The sequence below is a fragment of the Arachis hypogaea genome, chromosome 3 (genome assembly GCF_003086295.3).
Source record: "Arachis hypogaea cultivar Tifrunner chromosome 3, arahy.Tifrunner.gnm2.J5K5, whole genome shotgun sequence".
In the NCBI taxonomy this organism is placed as follows: Eukaryota; Viridiplantae; Streptophyta; class Magnoliopsida; order Fabales; family Fabaceae; genus Arachis; species Arachis hypogaea.
In genome coordinates this window covers 7,182,251-7,196,531 of record NC_092038.1, presented here as the reverse complement: position 1 = coordinate 7,196,531, position 14,281 = coordinate 7,182,251, and the positions used below count along the sequence as shown (strand labels likewise).

At 33.5% G+C, this 14,281-nt stretch overlaps 2 protein-coding genes across 6 annotated transcripts; one reads left to right on the top strand and one right to left on the bottom strand.

Annotated features, from left to right (window-relative positions):
* The first annotated feature begins 7,762 nt into the window (after window positions 1–7,762).
* On the top strand, window positions 7,763–10,082 carry LOC112789202 (uncharacterized). Its single transcript, XM_025830995.3, has 5 exons — window positions 7,763–8,172; window positions 8,295–8,417; window positions 8,675–8,774; window positions 9,197–9,303; window positions 9,455–10,082. Exons 1-5 carry the CDS (start codon window positions 7,849–7,851, stop codon window positions 9,668–9,670), a joined length of 870 nt encoding a protein of 289 aa, XP_025686780.1. The 5' UTR covers window positions 7,763–7,848; the 3' UTR covers window positions 9,671–10,082.
* Window positions 10,083–10,196: 114 nt separating this feature from the next.
* LOC112789200 (uncharacterized) lies at window positions 10,197–13,333 on the bottom strand. Of its 5 annotated transcripts, none has more exons than XM_025830991.3 (5): window positions 13,204–13,333; window positions 12,506–12,597; window positions 11,978–12,072; window positions 11,377–11,651; window positions 10,197–11,154 (listed from the first exon to the last, which is right to left on the bottom strand). In XM_025830991.3, exons 2-5 carry the CDS (start codon window positions 12,533–12,535, stop codon window positions 10,424–10,426), a joined length of 1,131 nt encoding a protein of 376 aa, XP_025686776.1. In that variant the 5' UTR covers window positions 12,536–12,597; window positions 13,204–13,333; the 3' UTR covers window positions 10,197–10,423. The 5 variants fall into 5 exon arrangements, with proteins under 5 accessions (XP_025686776.1, XP_025686778.1, XP_025686779.1 ...); XM_025830993.3 differs by having other exon boundaries at window positions 11,377–11,665; window positions 13,204–13,266; XM_025830994.3 differs by having other exon boundaries at window positions 11,377–11,721; window positions 13,204–13,248.
* Window positions 13,334–14,281: the final 948 nt, after the last annotated feature.

Below are 14,281 nucleotides of genomic sequence, written 5' to 3'. Positions count from 1 at the left end.
ATCTAAATAATGTAGCTAACTAATTGCCAGCTAGATTAATACCTGATTGCTAATTAAATATCTAGTAACTAACTAATTTACAAATGAAGGAAAAGTAAAATATCAGTTAATCCTATAATGTAACATGCCCCCCTCAAGTTGGCAGTGCTTAGTTGATGGAAATCAAGCATGCCAAGGTTGGATACACAAGAATTAAAAGGAGTAAGGGATAAAGGTTTGGTGAACAAGTCGGCAGTGTGATTGCTAGAGCTGATTGGCAGAAGATGAAGAAGGCCACTAAATAGCTTATCCCGAATAATGTGACAATCAATCTCAATGTGTTTGGTACGTTCATGGAACACTAAATTGGCTGCGATGTGTCTAGCCGATTGACTGTCACAATAAATGGAGATGGGCTGCTGCTGGTCAAGGTGAAGATCGCGCAACAAGTAGCTGAGCCATTGAGCTTCACAAGTGGTTATGGCGAGAGACCTATATTCTGCCTCGGAAGAGGAGTGGAACACAGTGGATTACTTTTTACTCTTCCAAGAAATAAAGGAGGAACCCAAGAAGAAAAAAAACCAGTGATGGAGCGTCTGGTATCTGGACATTGAGCCCAATCTGAATCGGCAAATCTAGAAATCCTGATATCAGAATCTACGGAGAAGAACAACCCGAAGCCGGAGCAGATTTGATGTACTGATAAACCTCATTTGTAGGGTTTATCTTGTGTTGAATTTAGAGGGTTTTGTCAACTTGTCTCCCATTTATTCACTAAAATAGATGATTTTGTAAATTATCCTTTAATTGTGCTTAAGAATGAAAACATGTTTTTTGGGTCTTAAAATAGCTAAATTTAATTCACCTTGAGTCCATTAGATGCCTTGATATGTTTGTTAAGTGATTTCAGGTTTAGGAGGTAAAGATTATAATTGAGGGAATGAAGAAAAAGCATGTAGAAATGGAGAACTCATGAAGAAATGAAGGAATCGCAAAGCTGTCAAGCTCGACCTCTTCACATTTAATCGATCATAACTTGAGTTACATAGGTCTAAATGAGGCGGTTTTAGTTGCGTTGGAAAGCTAACATCCGGGGCTTCAAAATGATATAAGATTTGTCATAGTTGCAATGCGTTTAGGGATGCGTACGCATTGATGCTGCACGTGACTCACTTAAAGGCAACTCGTGGCCAGCGATTTCTAAAGCATTTTGGGCCCAATCCAACTCATTTCTGATGCTATTTAACTCAAGGATTGAAGGGGAATAGGGAAGTTAGTTACCAATTAGTTTAGTTTTAGTTTAGAGTTAGTTTCTAGAGAGATAAGCTCTCTCTTCTCTCTAGAATTAGGATTAGGTTTAGATCTATATCTACTTCTTCTTCTCTCTTAATTTTCCTTTTTCTTCCTTAATTGTTCTCTTGTAGTTGTAGAATTCTTCTTCTCTTGTAATTCCCTTGGATCGTTAGTTGTAGTTTATGAACTTTCTTTTGTAGATCTATATTTCGTCTTCAATGTAATTGGTAAGTTCTTTATTGTTTCATAATTGTTTTGCTTCTCTATTATTGATCTCTTGCCATTGTAGTTAGATCTCTCTTTAATTCTTGCAATTCATGTTGTTTACTTTTATTGCCTTCCAAGTATTTGATAAAAAGCTTGGTTGGATTTTGGTATAGATTTTGTTCCTCTTGACTTTGGTTGAGTAATTAGTGACTTTTGAGTTGTCTAATTCCTTTGTTAACTGATAATTAGAAGTTGCTAATTGACTTGAATGCCACTAAACCTAGTCTTTCCTTGGGAATTGGCTAGGACTTGTGGACTCAAGTTAATTCATCCACTTGACTTTCCTCTGTGATTAGAGGTTAACCAAGTGGGAGCAATGGATAATTTGATAATGATAACTAGGATAGGACCTCTAGTTCTCACACCTTGCCAAGAGCCTTCATAGTTATTAGTTTATCTCCTTTGCAATTTACAATTCTAGTCTCTTATTCTGAAAACCCCAAAACATACCTCTAACCAATAACAAGAACACCTTATTACAATTCCTAGGGAGAACGACCCGAGGTTTGAATACTTCGGTTTATAATTTTAGGGGTTTGTTACTTGTGACAAACAAATTTTTGTATGAAAGGATTATTGTTGGTTTAGCACCTATACTTGCAACGAGAATTTATTTTGAAATTTTATACCACACAAAAGTTCGATCATCAATTAAGAATCCGATAAGCTGCTTGAAGATGAACATCAGAGGACTTGCATAAGAATTTGCTCAGTTTTCTTACAACAAAACTGATATCAAGTCGGGTGTTGGTTAGATATACCAACCAACCAATTAATCTTCTATATCTCGTAACATCAACAAGTGTAGTTTCTGATTCCTTAGGGAGTTTGAGATTGTACTCCCTTGGAGTGGTTGCTGGTTTGGCACCCAAGAGGCCACATTCCTCAAGTAAATCTAAGGCATATTAGCGCTGATAAAGGGCAATACCCTTCGCTGTCCTTGCAACTTCAAAACCAAGAAAGTATTTCAAATTGCCCAAGTCCTTAATTTTGAACTACTGGTCCAGAACTAGTTTAATAAATTGGATCTCGTTGAGATAATTTCTTGCCAACACTAAATCATCCATATAGGCCAAGATCACTGTAAAAGATGATTCTGAGTTGAACTTGGTGAAAAGGGAGTAATCATTCTTTGATTGCTTGTAACCATGACCGAGAAGGACCGAATAAGCTTGATGTTCCATTACCTGCTCGCTTATTTGAGTCCATAAAGAGAGTTATCGAGTCTGCAAACTAAGTCAGGATAACAGAGAGAAAGACCGGGTGGTGGTTTCATGAAAATTGTTTCCTTGAGATCTCCATAGAAGAGAGTGGTATTGACATCAAGTTGATGACAATATCAACCTTTAATCACTGTCAAAGCTAGAATTAACCTCACGGTGGTTATCTTAACAACAAGACTAAATGTATCTAGATAATCCAGGTCATATCGCTGTGTATAACCCTTCTCAACCAATCTTGCTTTGTATCTTTCAACTGACCTATCAGGATTAAATTTTGTCTTGAGAACCCAACGACAACCAATGGCTTTCTTTTCAGGTGGTAGAGGAGTGAAAGATCAAGTTTTAGTTTGTTCAAGTGCCAAAAGTTCACTGTTTATAACCTCTTTCCAATAATCTTGTGCAATAGCTTTCTCAAAGGTGGTTAGTTCGTTATTTGTAGAAACAGTCAGAGAAAAATTTAGCTGGTTAGTGGACAAAGATACATAAGATATTGAATTAGAAATAGGATATATGCACAACAAAAATCTTGCAAATACACTGGTGCTTTCTTAACTCTGCTAGATTGCTTAATAGAATCAACCTGAGGTGTAGTAAAGGTCTCTATTTGTCTAGGTTCATGCAATGATGGAATGTGTTGCGGACTTGATACAGGGAGAGCTGATTGCCTATTACTAATGCTTGTGCCTGGGGTATCTAAAGGAGGTCGTGACTGGGAACAGAAATGGCACTTGAGCTATCTAAATGCAGCCCTGCACTTAAATGAGACTCTTAAATTTAGGATTGAAATATTAGACACAGCCCTACACTAAAGATTATGTCAGATCTTGAGGCTATTAAGTACATTAGTGAGCCTATCATTCTTTGGTATCTTATTTTATCAACATCCTTTGCATTTTTGTTTTTGTCGATCTTTGTTGAAAGATGCAAGGGTGCTCATCGGCTTAGCAAGCTCCATTCCAAACTTGATTACCAATTCTTTGGCATATTTTTTTTATGTACAAAAATTACATCATTCATTTATTTTATTTGTAAACCAAGAAAGAATGTGAGTTCACCCATGAGATTCATATCAAATTCACTTATCACTAAGCTACCAAATTCTACATAAAGAGATTTATCGATAGATCCAAAGACAATATCATTAACATATACTTGTACTAAAATAAAATTGTCTTTGGAATTCTTTATAAATAAAGTAGTATCTGTTGTACCATTTTAAAAATTATTAAGCAAAAAAAAAATCTAAATCTTTTATACCAAACTCTAAGAACTTGTCTCAATACACAAAGAATCTTAATTAGTTTAAAAACATTATTAGAAAATTTTTTATTTTCAAAGTCAGGAAGTTGTGCAACATAGGCATCTCTATCTATAATTCTATTTAAAAATGCATATTTTACATCCATTTGAAATAATTTGAATCCACAATGTGCAGCATAAGCAAGTAGCAATCTAATAACTTGCAGTTTAGCCACTGTAGCAAATAATTCATCAAAATCGATTTCTTCTTCTTGGTCAAATCCTAATCCATAAGCCGAGCTTTATTTCTAGTTATCGTTCCATTTTTTCCCAATTTATTTATGAAAATTCATCTAATTCCGGTTATTTTCTTCTCAATTGGCCTTGCAACTAGAGTCCACGCTTGATTTTTTTCAAATGACTTGTAGCTCTTCTTTCATTGCTTTCACTTAAAATTGATCATCAAAAACTTCTTCAATGTTATTAGGTTCAATAATTGAGATTGGGGCCATATTGCTTGAATTCATATTCTTCAGTGTTGATCTTGTAATTTTTTTCATTGAAAGATCTCCAATAATAAAATCATGAAAATAATTTAGGTATAATCTCTATTTTTTAAATTTAATTTAAATATTAATATTTTTTGAGTCAGAGACTTTATTATTTTTTTTCTGTTGTATTGAATCAGTAAAAATAATAAAAGATAAAACTAAATTGTCTTTTACAAAATATTTGTGGGCAATTTCTGAAATAGAAATAGCAAAAATATCAATAGAAACAACAGAAAATAAAAAATGAAAGAAAAATAATTTTTTATATTATAAAAAAGTATACAAATGTTATTTCTTTGGAAAAAAAATATAATTTTTTTTAGCACACATGTTCTATCTGCGCCAGGTTGTCTCTACGATCTTATTGATTTGGAAGTCAGCCAGATATCACACTCAAAGTGAGATCAAAGTATGACCCCCCAAAAAAAGAAAAATTGAGATCAAAGGAAGCGTTTGGTAATTAGTGGGTATATCCACCCCAAATAAGACCCTATAGCACATAAAATATAGAGAAAAGCTCAAGGTCCATCCAAAAGAATATGTTGTTTTGAGTTAATATTTTTAATTATTAATTAAATTTTTTATTTTAATAATTTAACAATATTTTTTTAAATATTATTATTGACTAATTATTAATTAAAAATAATAAATTTTAGTATTTTTAAAATTAATTATTTGTGTAAATTATATATTAAAATATAAATATTAAAATGAGTTAAATAAATCATATTATATATATATAAATATATATTAATTTTATAGTTAATTTTTGATAGGCCGATAGCATTTTTTTATGTACATACATCAACATAATTAATATATAAAATTAAAATTTGTGTATCATTTTAAAGCTGAAATATAAACACAACATATGAAATAAGAATTATTTTTACTTTTACCTTATTTTTCAGAATCTCAAGTTTTTTCTCTCTCTCTCTCTTCCTCAAGCAGTAAAAAGGAATGTGGAGAGCTAGTTTGGTTTTGGACAAGCACTAACAATAAAATTTGTAGGGTTGTGTAGCGGCTAGTGATAGATGCATGCTGAAAACCTGATTCCAGAAAGAGTTAAGAGAGTACATATAAGATAAGACTTAGAGATTGTTGGTACCATAAGCTTCCATTTGCCGGCCACATCAATTGAAGCATCTTTGAATTAGTAGTAGTAGTAGACTAGTATTAATTACAATTACTACATACCCCAACTTGGAACGGCAATGTGAAGGGATCAATTAAGACAAATTAGTCAACACAAAATAAAACAGCAGACCAAACTATATAGTAACTTAAGCCTTCTAGATTATGTTTAGTTTCTTTCATAATAATTCTTTTTTTGCAATTTTTTTTGTTAATGAATTCGTTTAAAAAATAAAATTTTAGAGATAAAATTTTAATCTAATTTTTTATATACTTTTTAAATAATTATCTAAATGTATCTATAAAATTTTGGATTATATATATATAAACCATTTATTAAATATAAAATTTAGCGTTATTTTTGTTGACCTACTTTAAAATTAAGAATGATTTTGGTAGTTTACCCTTTTCTATACAATCATTGTCCCATTTTCTCCGGCAAGGAGTTTGTGTTTGGATTATCAAAACCCATTCAAACAAAACAAAAATTCCGGACTACAGGGGTTCAATCTCGATTTTTTATTTTAATATTGCTGTATGCAAAACACAGAGAACTTTTTCTTTTTAATATTGTATTACTAGAGGTGAAATTCTTCATTATGAACCAAACTGTGTGTTAAACACAACTATGGCCATTTACAAAACGTCAGTGACGTTTTGTATTTTTTTAATCAAAATAATATTTTTTTTAACAAAACGTCAGCGACGTTTTGTTCTTTCATGATCAAAAAATTTTTTTTATTACAAAACGTCAGTGACGTTTTGTATTTTTTTAATTAAAATAATATTTTTTTAACAAAACGTCAGCGACGTTTTGTTCTTTTATGATCAAAAATTTTTTTTATTACAAAACGTCAGTGACGTTTTGTACTACTACCACAACTGTGTAAAACACCAAAATGATCAAATACTTTTGTATTTCACATTAAAATTATTCATATATAAAAATTTTAGCCAAACACAGACGCTGAATGTCTCTCGTAGATTATATTTTTATGAATATTTTTTTTTACAGTACGCTTTTGACAAATTATTTGTGTCACTGACGCTAAAACAATATAAAAAAAAAGGATTCAATCCCATGCAATTCAACTTATATACTTTTAGTGACAAAAATAAAATTTTGAAACTACATTTTTTCTTGTCAAATCAAAGTTTGGGTAAAGTGACGAAGCATATTGCATGACATTACATTCTATTATTTTTATTTTGTTTAACAAAGGAAACACTTTTATTCATACAAATAGTTAAATAACGTTTATAGATCCCAAAAAAATATTAGTTTTATATCTTAAAAAGAAGATAAATAGTTTTATATTTTATTATTAATTACTAAAAAATCATCATATATGTTTAGACAAATTACGTTATTTGATAGGGGTGGCAATGGGTGCGAATAGGGCGGATTTTTGTCATACTCGATCCTGCTCCATTTTACAATAACTCGCATCGAATTTGTTCCGCTTCTATCTACTCATAAAAAGTTAAACACTAACCTACCTTTACTCGCCCTTAAAATTATTAAAGTTTAACAAATAAAATTAAATTTTAAAATTTATATAACCATCATTACATACATAACATAAATTAAAGTAAAAATTTAAATACGATACAAAATTATTAAACGATTTACTAATTATTATATATATATATATACCGGAGCGGGTTTAACTTAAACTGTCATACTCCGTTCCGCTCAAGAACCCGCCTCGGTGTGAGACGGGTAATTATCCATCCCAAGTGGATAAAAATTGGGTGGATATCTACGAATTTTGGTAATATTGTCACCCCTATATTTGAATAACTAATTATTTAATTTATGATATGACAAATAAAATGACAAATGTTTGCAATTATTTGGATTTTTTTAGAAATTAAATTTTAAATTTTAAATTCAAAATAATTAATTTACAAATGTACTTTCTTAAAAATTATTTAAATGCATAGTCTAACATGTAAAATTCTTTATACATGAAATAAAATTCTAAAAAAATAAAAAAGAGAAAAGGAAATTCCCTCCTTGTTTTCCCGCCATTTCCCGCGAAAAGGAAGATAAGAAAAACCCCAAAATAAACTTAACCAGTTCTTGTTAGTGTGACTGAATCTGAGTCTGAACTCTGAAGAAGATCACCAAATTCAGAGAGAAAGAGAGAGAGAGAAAGATGTCGGCAACAGGTTGTTACAAGTGCGGCAGACCAGGCCACTGGTCTCGCGACTGCCCTTCTTCTGCTCCCGACCAAAACCCCCATTCCTCCGCCGATCGCAATCCTCCCCCTCCTCGTCCTCCTCCTCCTTCTTCCTCCAAGCCTTATTCCGGCGGCGGAGCCAGATTTTCCGCCGGCAGTTCCAAATCCGCGGAGAAGCCTAAGAAGGTCCCCAGATCGAGGCCTAAGCTCACGCCGGATCTCCTCCTCTCCGACGACGGCCTCGGTTACGTCCTTCGCTACTTCCCTCGCGAGTTCAAATACCGCGGTCGCGGCCACGAGGTAATAATCCCATTGCCTTGGCATCAATTACTACTACTTTCATTTTCCGCATCAATTTAAGCTTTTTCGATCTCACTTTGTGTGTGTGTGTGTGTGTGTGTGTGTGTGTGTGTGTGTTTTAGGTTCAGGATTTGGGGAATTTACTTCGGATGTACACAGAATGGCACTCTCGCCTGATACCTTATTACTCTTTTGATCAATTCGTTCTCAAAGTTGAGAAAGTTGCTGCTACTAAGCGCGTCAAGGTAACTTTGGATCTGGATACACTGAGTTATGAATATATAAATTTTCAAAGTAACAAATATTGTGTAATGGAGGGAGTAAATTAGATATAGATTGATATGTTGTTCTGTGTTGTTTTTCAATGTTTGTGGATAATGTATGTTTGAATGTAGATGATGTTGTTTTGAATGATGCATACTTCCAATTTTCCACCCTACATAAAATAGATTCTTATTACTCACATTTGTGATATTGTTATTGTTATTTGCACTTGAACTAGATGTGCCTTAGAGATTTGAGAGAAAGAGTTGCAAATGGTGGAGATCCAACCAAATTAAACGAAACACCTGTCGGGCAAGAGATTCCGGCTGAAGAACAAGGTATCTACCTATGTTGCTCTTTGCAGTATTAGATAAGAATGTTTCATAGAACATGGATACTATTTGCAATTAGGAACAACTATCAAACAAGTCAACTAGCTAATGACATCCAGGAAATGATTATTGGGGACTACCTATGAAAGTTTGGATTTCAAGCATGTTTAGTATCTTAAATGTTAGGCTCCTCCAATTCGCAATTTGATATGCAGAGTTAATTGATCAATCCTATGTGGGATCACAATTGTAGAAAACTTCCATTTGATTCATACTCTAAATAGGGTAGTGGCCTGATTCTGTATAATCCACTAGAACGTTGCTGTAATGTTGTGACTGGAATAATTATTTAGTTTTTGTTATTTTTTACATGGACAATATTGTTTTTCTTAACTAATTTCTTATTTTGGGGCTTCATGTATCTTCAGTAAATGGGGAAGCAAATCATGAAGAACGAGATCTGTTTTCAGAACCCCAAAATGTTAATGACATGCAAGAGGATATGATTGAGGAGTTTTTCAATACAGCCACTGAAGTAAGTTTGAGTTCTTCAAAATAGAAGTTTGTTTATCGTCCTTTTGTGATGTACTCTCTTTCTGAAAATCAAATAGCTATAGAGTAAATTGTGTATTTCTAAAGAAGAATTGTTGCCAAAATCTTAACTGAGGAACACTCTTTTAATGCAGGAACCATCTCAATCAATGCAGAACGAGCCTGATGCCAACGCAGTGTCCAAAAGCATTGCAACTGAAGAGGCATCAAATGTAATCCAAGATAAGGAAGCCAGCATGTCTGGCAAAGATGAGATAACAGAAGAGCAGAGAGCACGAATGGAAGAAAATAGGTTGAAGGCACTCCAAAGGCGTGCTGCTCGAGCTGCCGCCATATCACAGGCCTCTTGAATTCGATCTCATTAGCTGTTTCTTGCTACTAGTTAAGTAGACCATATTTTCCCATTAGTTGAATAGTTGGTTTTTGTTGGTCTTGCGAATCTGAATGTCATTTTGATGCTCGCGAGCAACAAGATTGGCTTGTCATAACGGCAAATGGATTGGTGTGAGTGAACCAGTTTCAAGTGGGGGCGGAGAGTGTATTAAGTTACTTGTTTGGTCCTTTATGCGGACATTTCATAGGACCATATGAAAGCATGCTGATTGCTGACAATATACTTGCATAAGAGCCTATATAACAAAATAACTAGTTGTGGAAGGAAGAGCCGTTAGCTCATGAATCGTGATAACCATTGATTATAGTCGAAGTGGTTTAATGCTTTTGCCATCTCTGCGTAATAAAAATTGTCCAGTTTCTATTTCATTTGTGTAATACGATCTTTTAAGTTTTAAGTCTAAATATTAAAGTTCATTTATATGCATATCTTACAAAATTACAAAATCGATTAAGAATTAGTCACACTAGCGGTACAAAATATTTGGTTGCCCCGTGAATTACACAGGTTAAAATACTAGTTCTTAATATATAGATAGTATCAAAATCATGAATTTTACTAGTGTGTGTTTTTGAGACAACATAGAAACAAAATATGCCTTCATAAAGCCGAAAAATAATAAATAAATAAAATACAGATATTCTGAATAACCATGGAAACTATTTGGTCTTGATAGCCATTGACTGGATCCATCTTCTAATGTCCTATTCTAGTATTCTTCATCCACTGGATTATACCACTCTGGCAGCTGCTTAGAGTTGCTTAGCCTGTAGTTAAGGAATAGCTCCTCATCTTGAAGAGCCCTAGTTGCTACCAAAACAACAGTTTTCAGAGTAGGGACATGTGATTCACCATTTCTTGGAACTCCAGATTTGAACCAAAAGTTGCCAAATGCCTTCGTATTTACTTCAGTATTTCCAAATAATACATTAGGGATGTAAACTCTCATGCTGCTTTCAGTTAATGGAAAGTTGTAAGGGCAAATCATGACATTTGGAAGCATTCCTTTTGCAGGGTGATTAGCGAAATGAGCTAAGGCTAATGGGTTTCTACGCTCAAGAAAATTATCAGTGTTATCTACTTGGGATCCTTCCATATCAGGCTTGTTAACTACCATTTTTCTACCACTCCACAATTCTTGTTCGTCGCCCCCAGAGCCCCAAGGTTGGGCATCAATGACATTCCCGTCATGTCTTGTGACCAAATAAGGGTTCTGCTCATCAAGGTATCCGGGAATATATTGATGATAAGCTGGAGAGTAGACTACACCAGGATAAAAGGCTACCACAGCACCAACATCCACTGCACCATCTAAAAATAGACCTTGACCAGCATCCTTGTGAGATATTTGAGAAGGTTTAACATTAAGTTGGTAGCCAACTTGATCCTTTAGTCTCTTTGAAACTTCAGCTAGGCTTAATGATCTTTGTCTAGGGACAGCTGCGCAAAATGGACATCAATAAGCAGTGAATAAGCAGGTTAAAGCTAGAAAATTGTGAATAATATTGGTAGAATTTGTTAATACATTTAGCTATTTTTCTATACAGCCAGGGATCAAAAGGAATAGGCACAGTATGATATGAGTAGCAATGAGTAAAATAACGCTAAATAGAGTGTGCACCAAAAAAAAGGGGAATATGGAAAACAAAGCAAAAATCTCACCAAGATTGTCAGTAGGTGGGTCTTTGCTACCCAAACTAACGCTATGCCTGTCACAGTGAGGCAAGGCATTTTCTTGTCGAGATAACTCCAGAGGATCATTCACCCCCTTTTCATTCCGAAGAAGAATTTTATCCATGGATGTGCTAAATGACTTTATTTGAAAGTGGACATTTTCTTGCACCTGCATCTGTTGAACCTCAACAGAGGCTTTGTCGGCCATTTCAATAATCTCCTCTGCATCTGCTTCTTCAGCATTCTTCCCCAAGAGATTGTAGCTGGATATTTAAGTCTTTTGCATGAGGAAAATACGTCAAGATGTTAAAACAGGACAATCCCATTGATTGTCTACATGAGAAGAAATGTTCATAATTATGTTATAGTGCTTTAAAGTATTACGACGAATCAAATCTGTTCTAATGCTGCATGAAAACTATTTTAAAAGTTCTATAGTCCAATCAAGCTGCTAGCCAAACTAAATGTCAACAATTCTGTGTCACTGCCTTTAAGTAAGATGATTAAGAGAGAATGAAATTCTGAGTTTGACTCATGATGAATGCATACAGATTATTCATGACTACACAGAGACAACAGAAATACAGACCTTGTGTAAAGGAACAAGCGGTTAATGTCAGCATCAAACTGTAACTTCCTTGGATCCCTAGCAAAAGTAGGGCTTTTTGCAAGTGTTTTTACAGCCTGAAACAAATCCAGAACAAGATCGTTGTTGCGAGTTTCACATGATGGACAACAGGCAAATTATAATTTAGTATAACACAATACAAGAGATAACTTATAAAACAGTAATCTCTCTAGGAGCTACAAACTACTGCGAAAACTTCCAAGGTATGAGTCATCATCACTTTCAGAGCATTGATATGTTCAAAATCCACATGCAATTGTCTGTTATAGACCCTTGAAATTAAAAACTTTACAGACTAAATGGTCATGAAACAACACAAAATATGGAGAAAATAAAATGAAAAATATAAAAAATTGGAGGTGGTCTGATCTCTAACATTTTCTCCTCATTGTTAATTTTTATTAGCAATTAAATAGTAATGTCTACATATTTTTGGCTATTTACAGTAAAATGTGACCATTTCCAACATAAGACAAAACAAAGAGATACCTCTTGAAATTTGTGAAACAAGAAAGCCATCGTAAAAGAGAAGCTTCTATTCACAACTGAACATACATGTTGTGCAGATAGATCTTTAGATGCTGGAAATCACATAGAAGCAAAAAAGTTAGAAAATATTTGACATCCAAAGAAAGTTGCAAACACAAATACACATTACTGCATGATAAGTTATATAAGTGCTCAATCAAAGAAAGAGAAAGTGCTGAAAGTCATTAACTTTCATCTAGGCATTTCTACAAACATGTTCTAGGCAACCTATCATCATTACATCCATCATAACCACTCTTCCCTTGATCTTTCAAAGCACTTGCTCTTTTAAAACGACTATGATTGATGAGCTTATCGAAAATGCTTGTATTGATTTTATTTATCCTAATTGAGAAAGTGGTGAATCACTGAATCCTTAACCCCTTATTCTCAATTCTACATACACTCATCCCCAATTCCTTACTTCCCTCCTCTTCTGTTATGTTTATGTTAGTTCCTCATATATGAACGTGGGGCATTCAAAAATTCACTCTATTGAATACCTAGAAACTCAGTAAACATACCTCACTGCTCTGAATGGCAGTGAAAGTTCATTATTTCAAAGCAACTCTTTCAGCTTGCCAAGTATAAAAGAAAAACCTCAAAACAAAAAAGACATAGAACTCAATATTGGAATTCAGATAGGGTAAAAGGTGAACCTTTGGAATGTTAAGAGCTCAGGGAACAACAATCACTTCATTCCCATGGCCACCGCATACGGCAAAAGCTCGGCACTCCTGAAAACGACATTTAATTTTTTTCTAATTTGGGCTTTTTACTTTGGGCTAATTCCGTATTGTTGGGCTCGTTACACAAAATATTTGGGCCTACTTCAGTTATAGGCTTAGACTCACCAAAAAATTTGTAGAGGAGCTCAAAATGCTTATACTCACCATTCATTAATCATAATCAGAGACGAAAGAGATTTTGTTATTTTATTTTCTTAGAAACAAAATGAAAAAGAAAAAGCTTGAAAGATGTAGTGAATGAAATATCAAATTTAGTCAACTTTTCGGGTTTGATATCTCAACAAAGAAGAAATGTAAAATAAGGTTTCACTGTTACATGCTATTGCTTGTGTTTCAAAATGACTGTCACTTTTAATTTTTTGGTTCGTTAAAATGGATAGTAATAGTTTGTTAGAGTAAAAAAAATTATATATAAAGATATCAAACCATGTATATTAATACAAGTGTCTAACCTTTTTTTATTATTTTAACAAGACATTGCAGTAAATTTCATTTGATAAAAGTATAGGGGATATAAATCAAAGGGCATTTTACTTGAATAAAATAAAAGAGAGAAATGTTTACTTAAATATAACAATAGTAATTTCTTTATTTGTGTGTCTTGATTTATTATTATGTAAACTGTGGTAAATTACCACGTTTTACCCTTTAGTCATAAACCGTGGCAAGTAAATACGGTTTATGTATGAGACGCAATGTGCATAAACCGCGGTAAGTAACTACGGATCATGAAGAGAGTAATTTGATCATAAAACTCTGTTACTTGTCACGGTTTATGAAGGAATGTATAAATGCAAAAACCCTTGTTATCTGCCACGGCTTATGTAGAGAAAAATTCTATATATATGAGTGAGATTCAAGCTGTTGAAGAGGAGCATTATCACAATGACAAGTGAGGAAGAGAGTTTTCTTGTCTTAGTACACTGCTCTGAAAAAATTCAAAGAAGTAAAAAATATGGTGTGAAGTTCACTGATAGAGAGCCGTTGA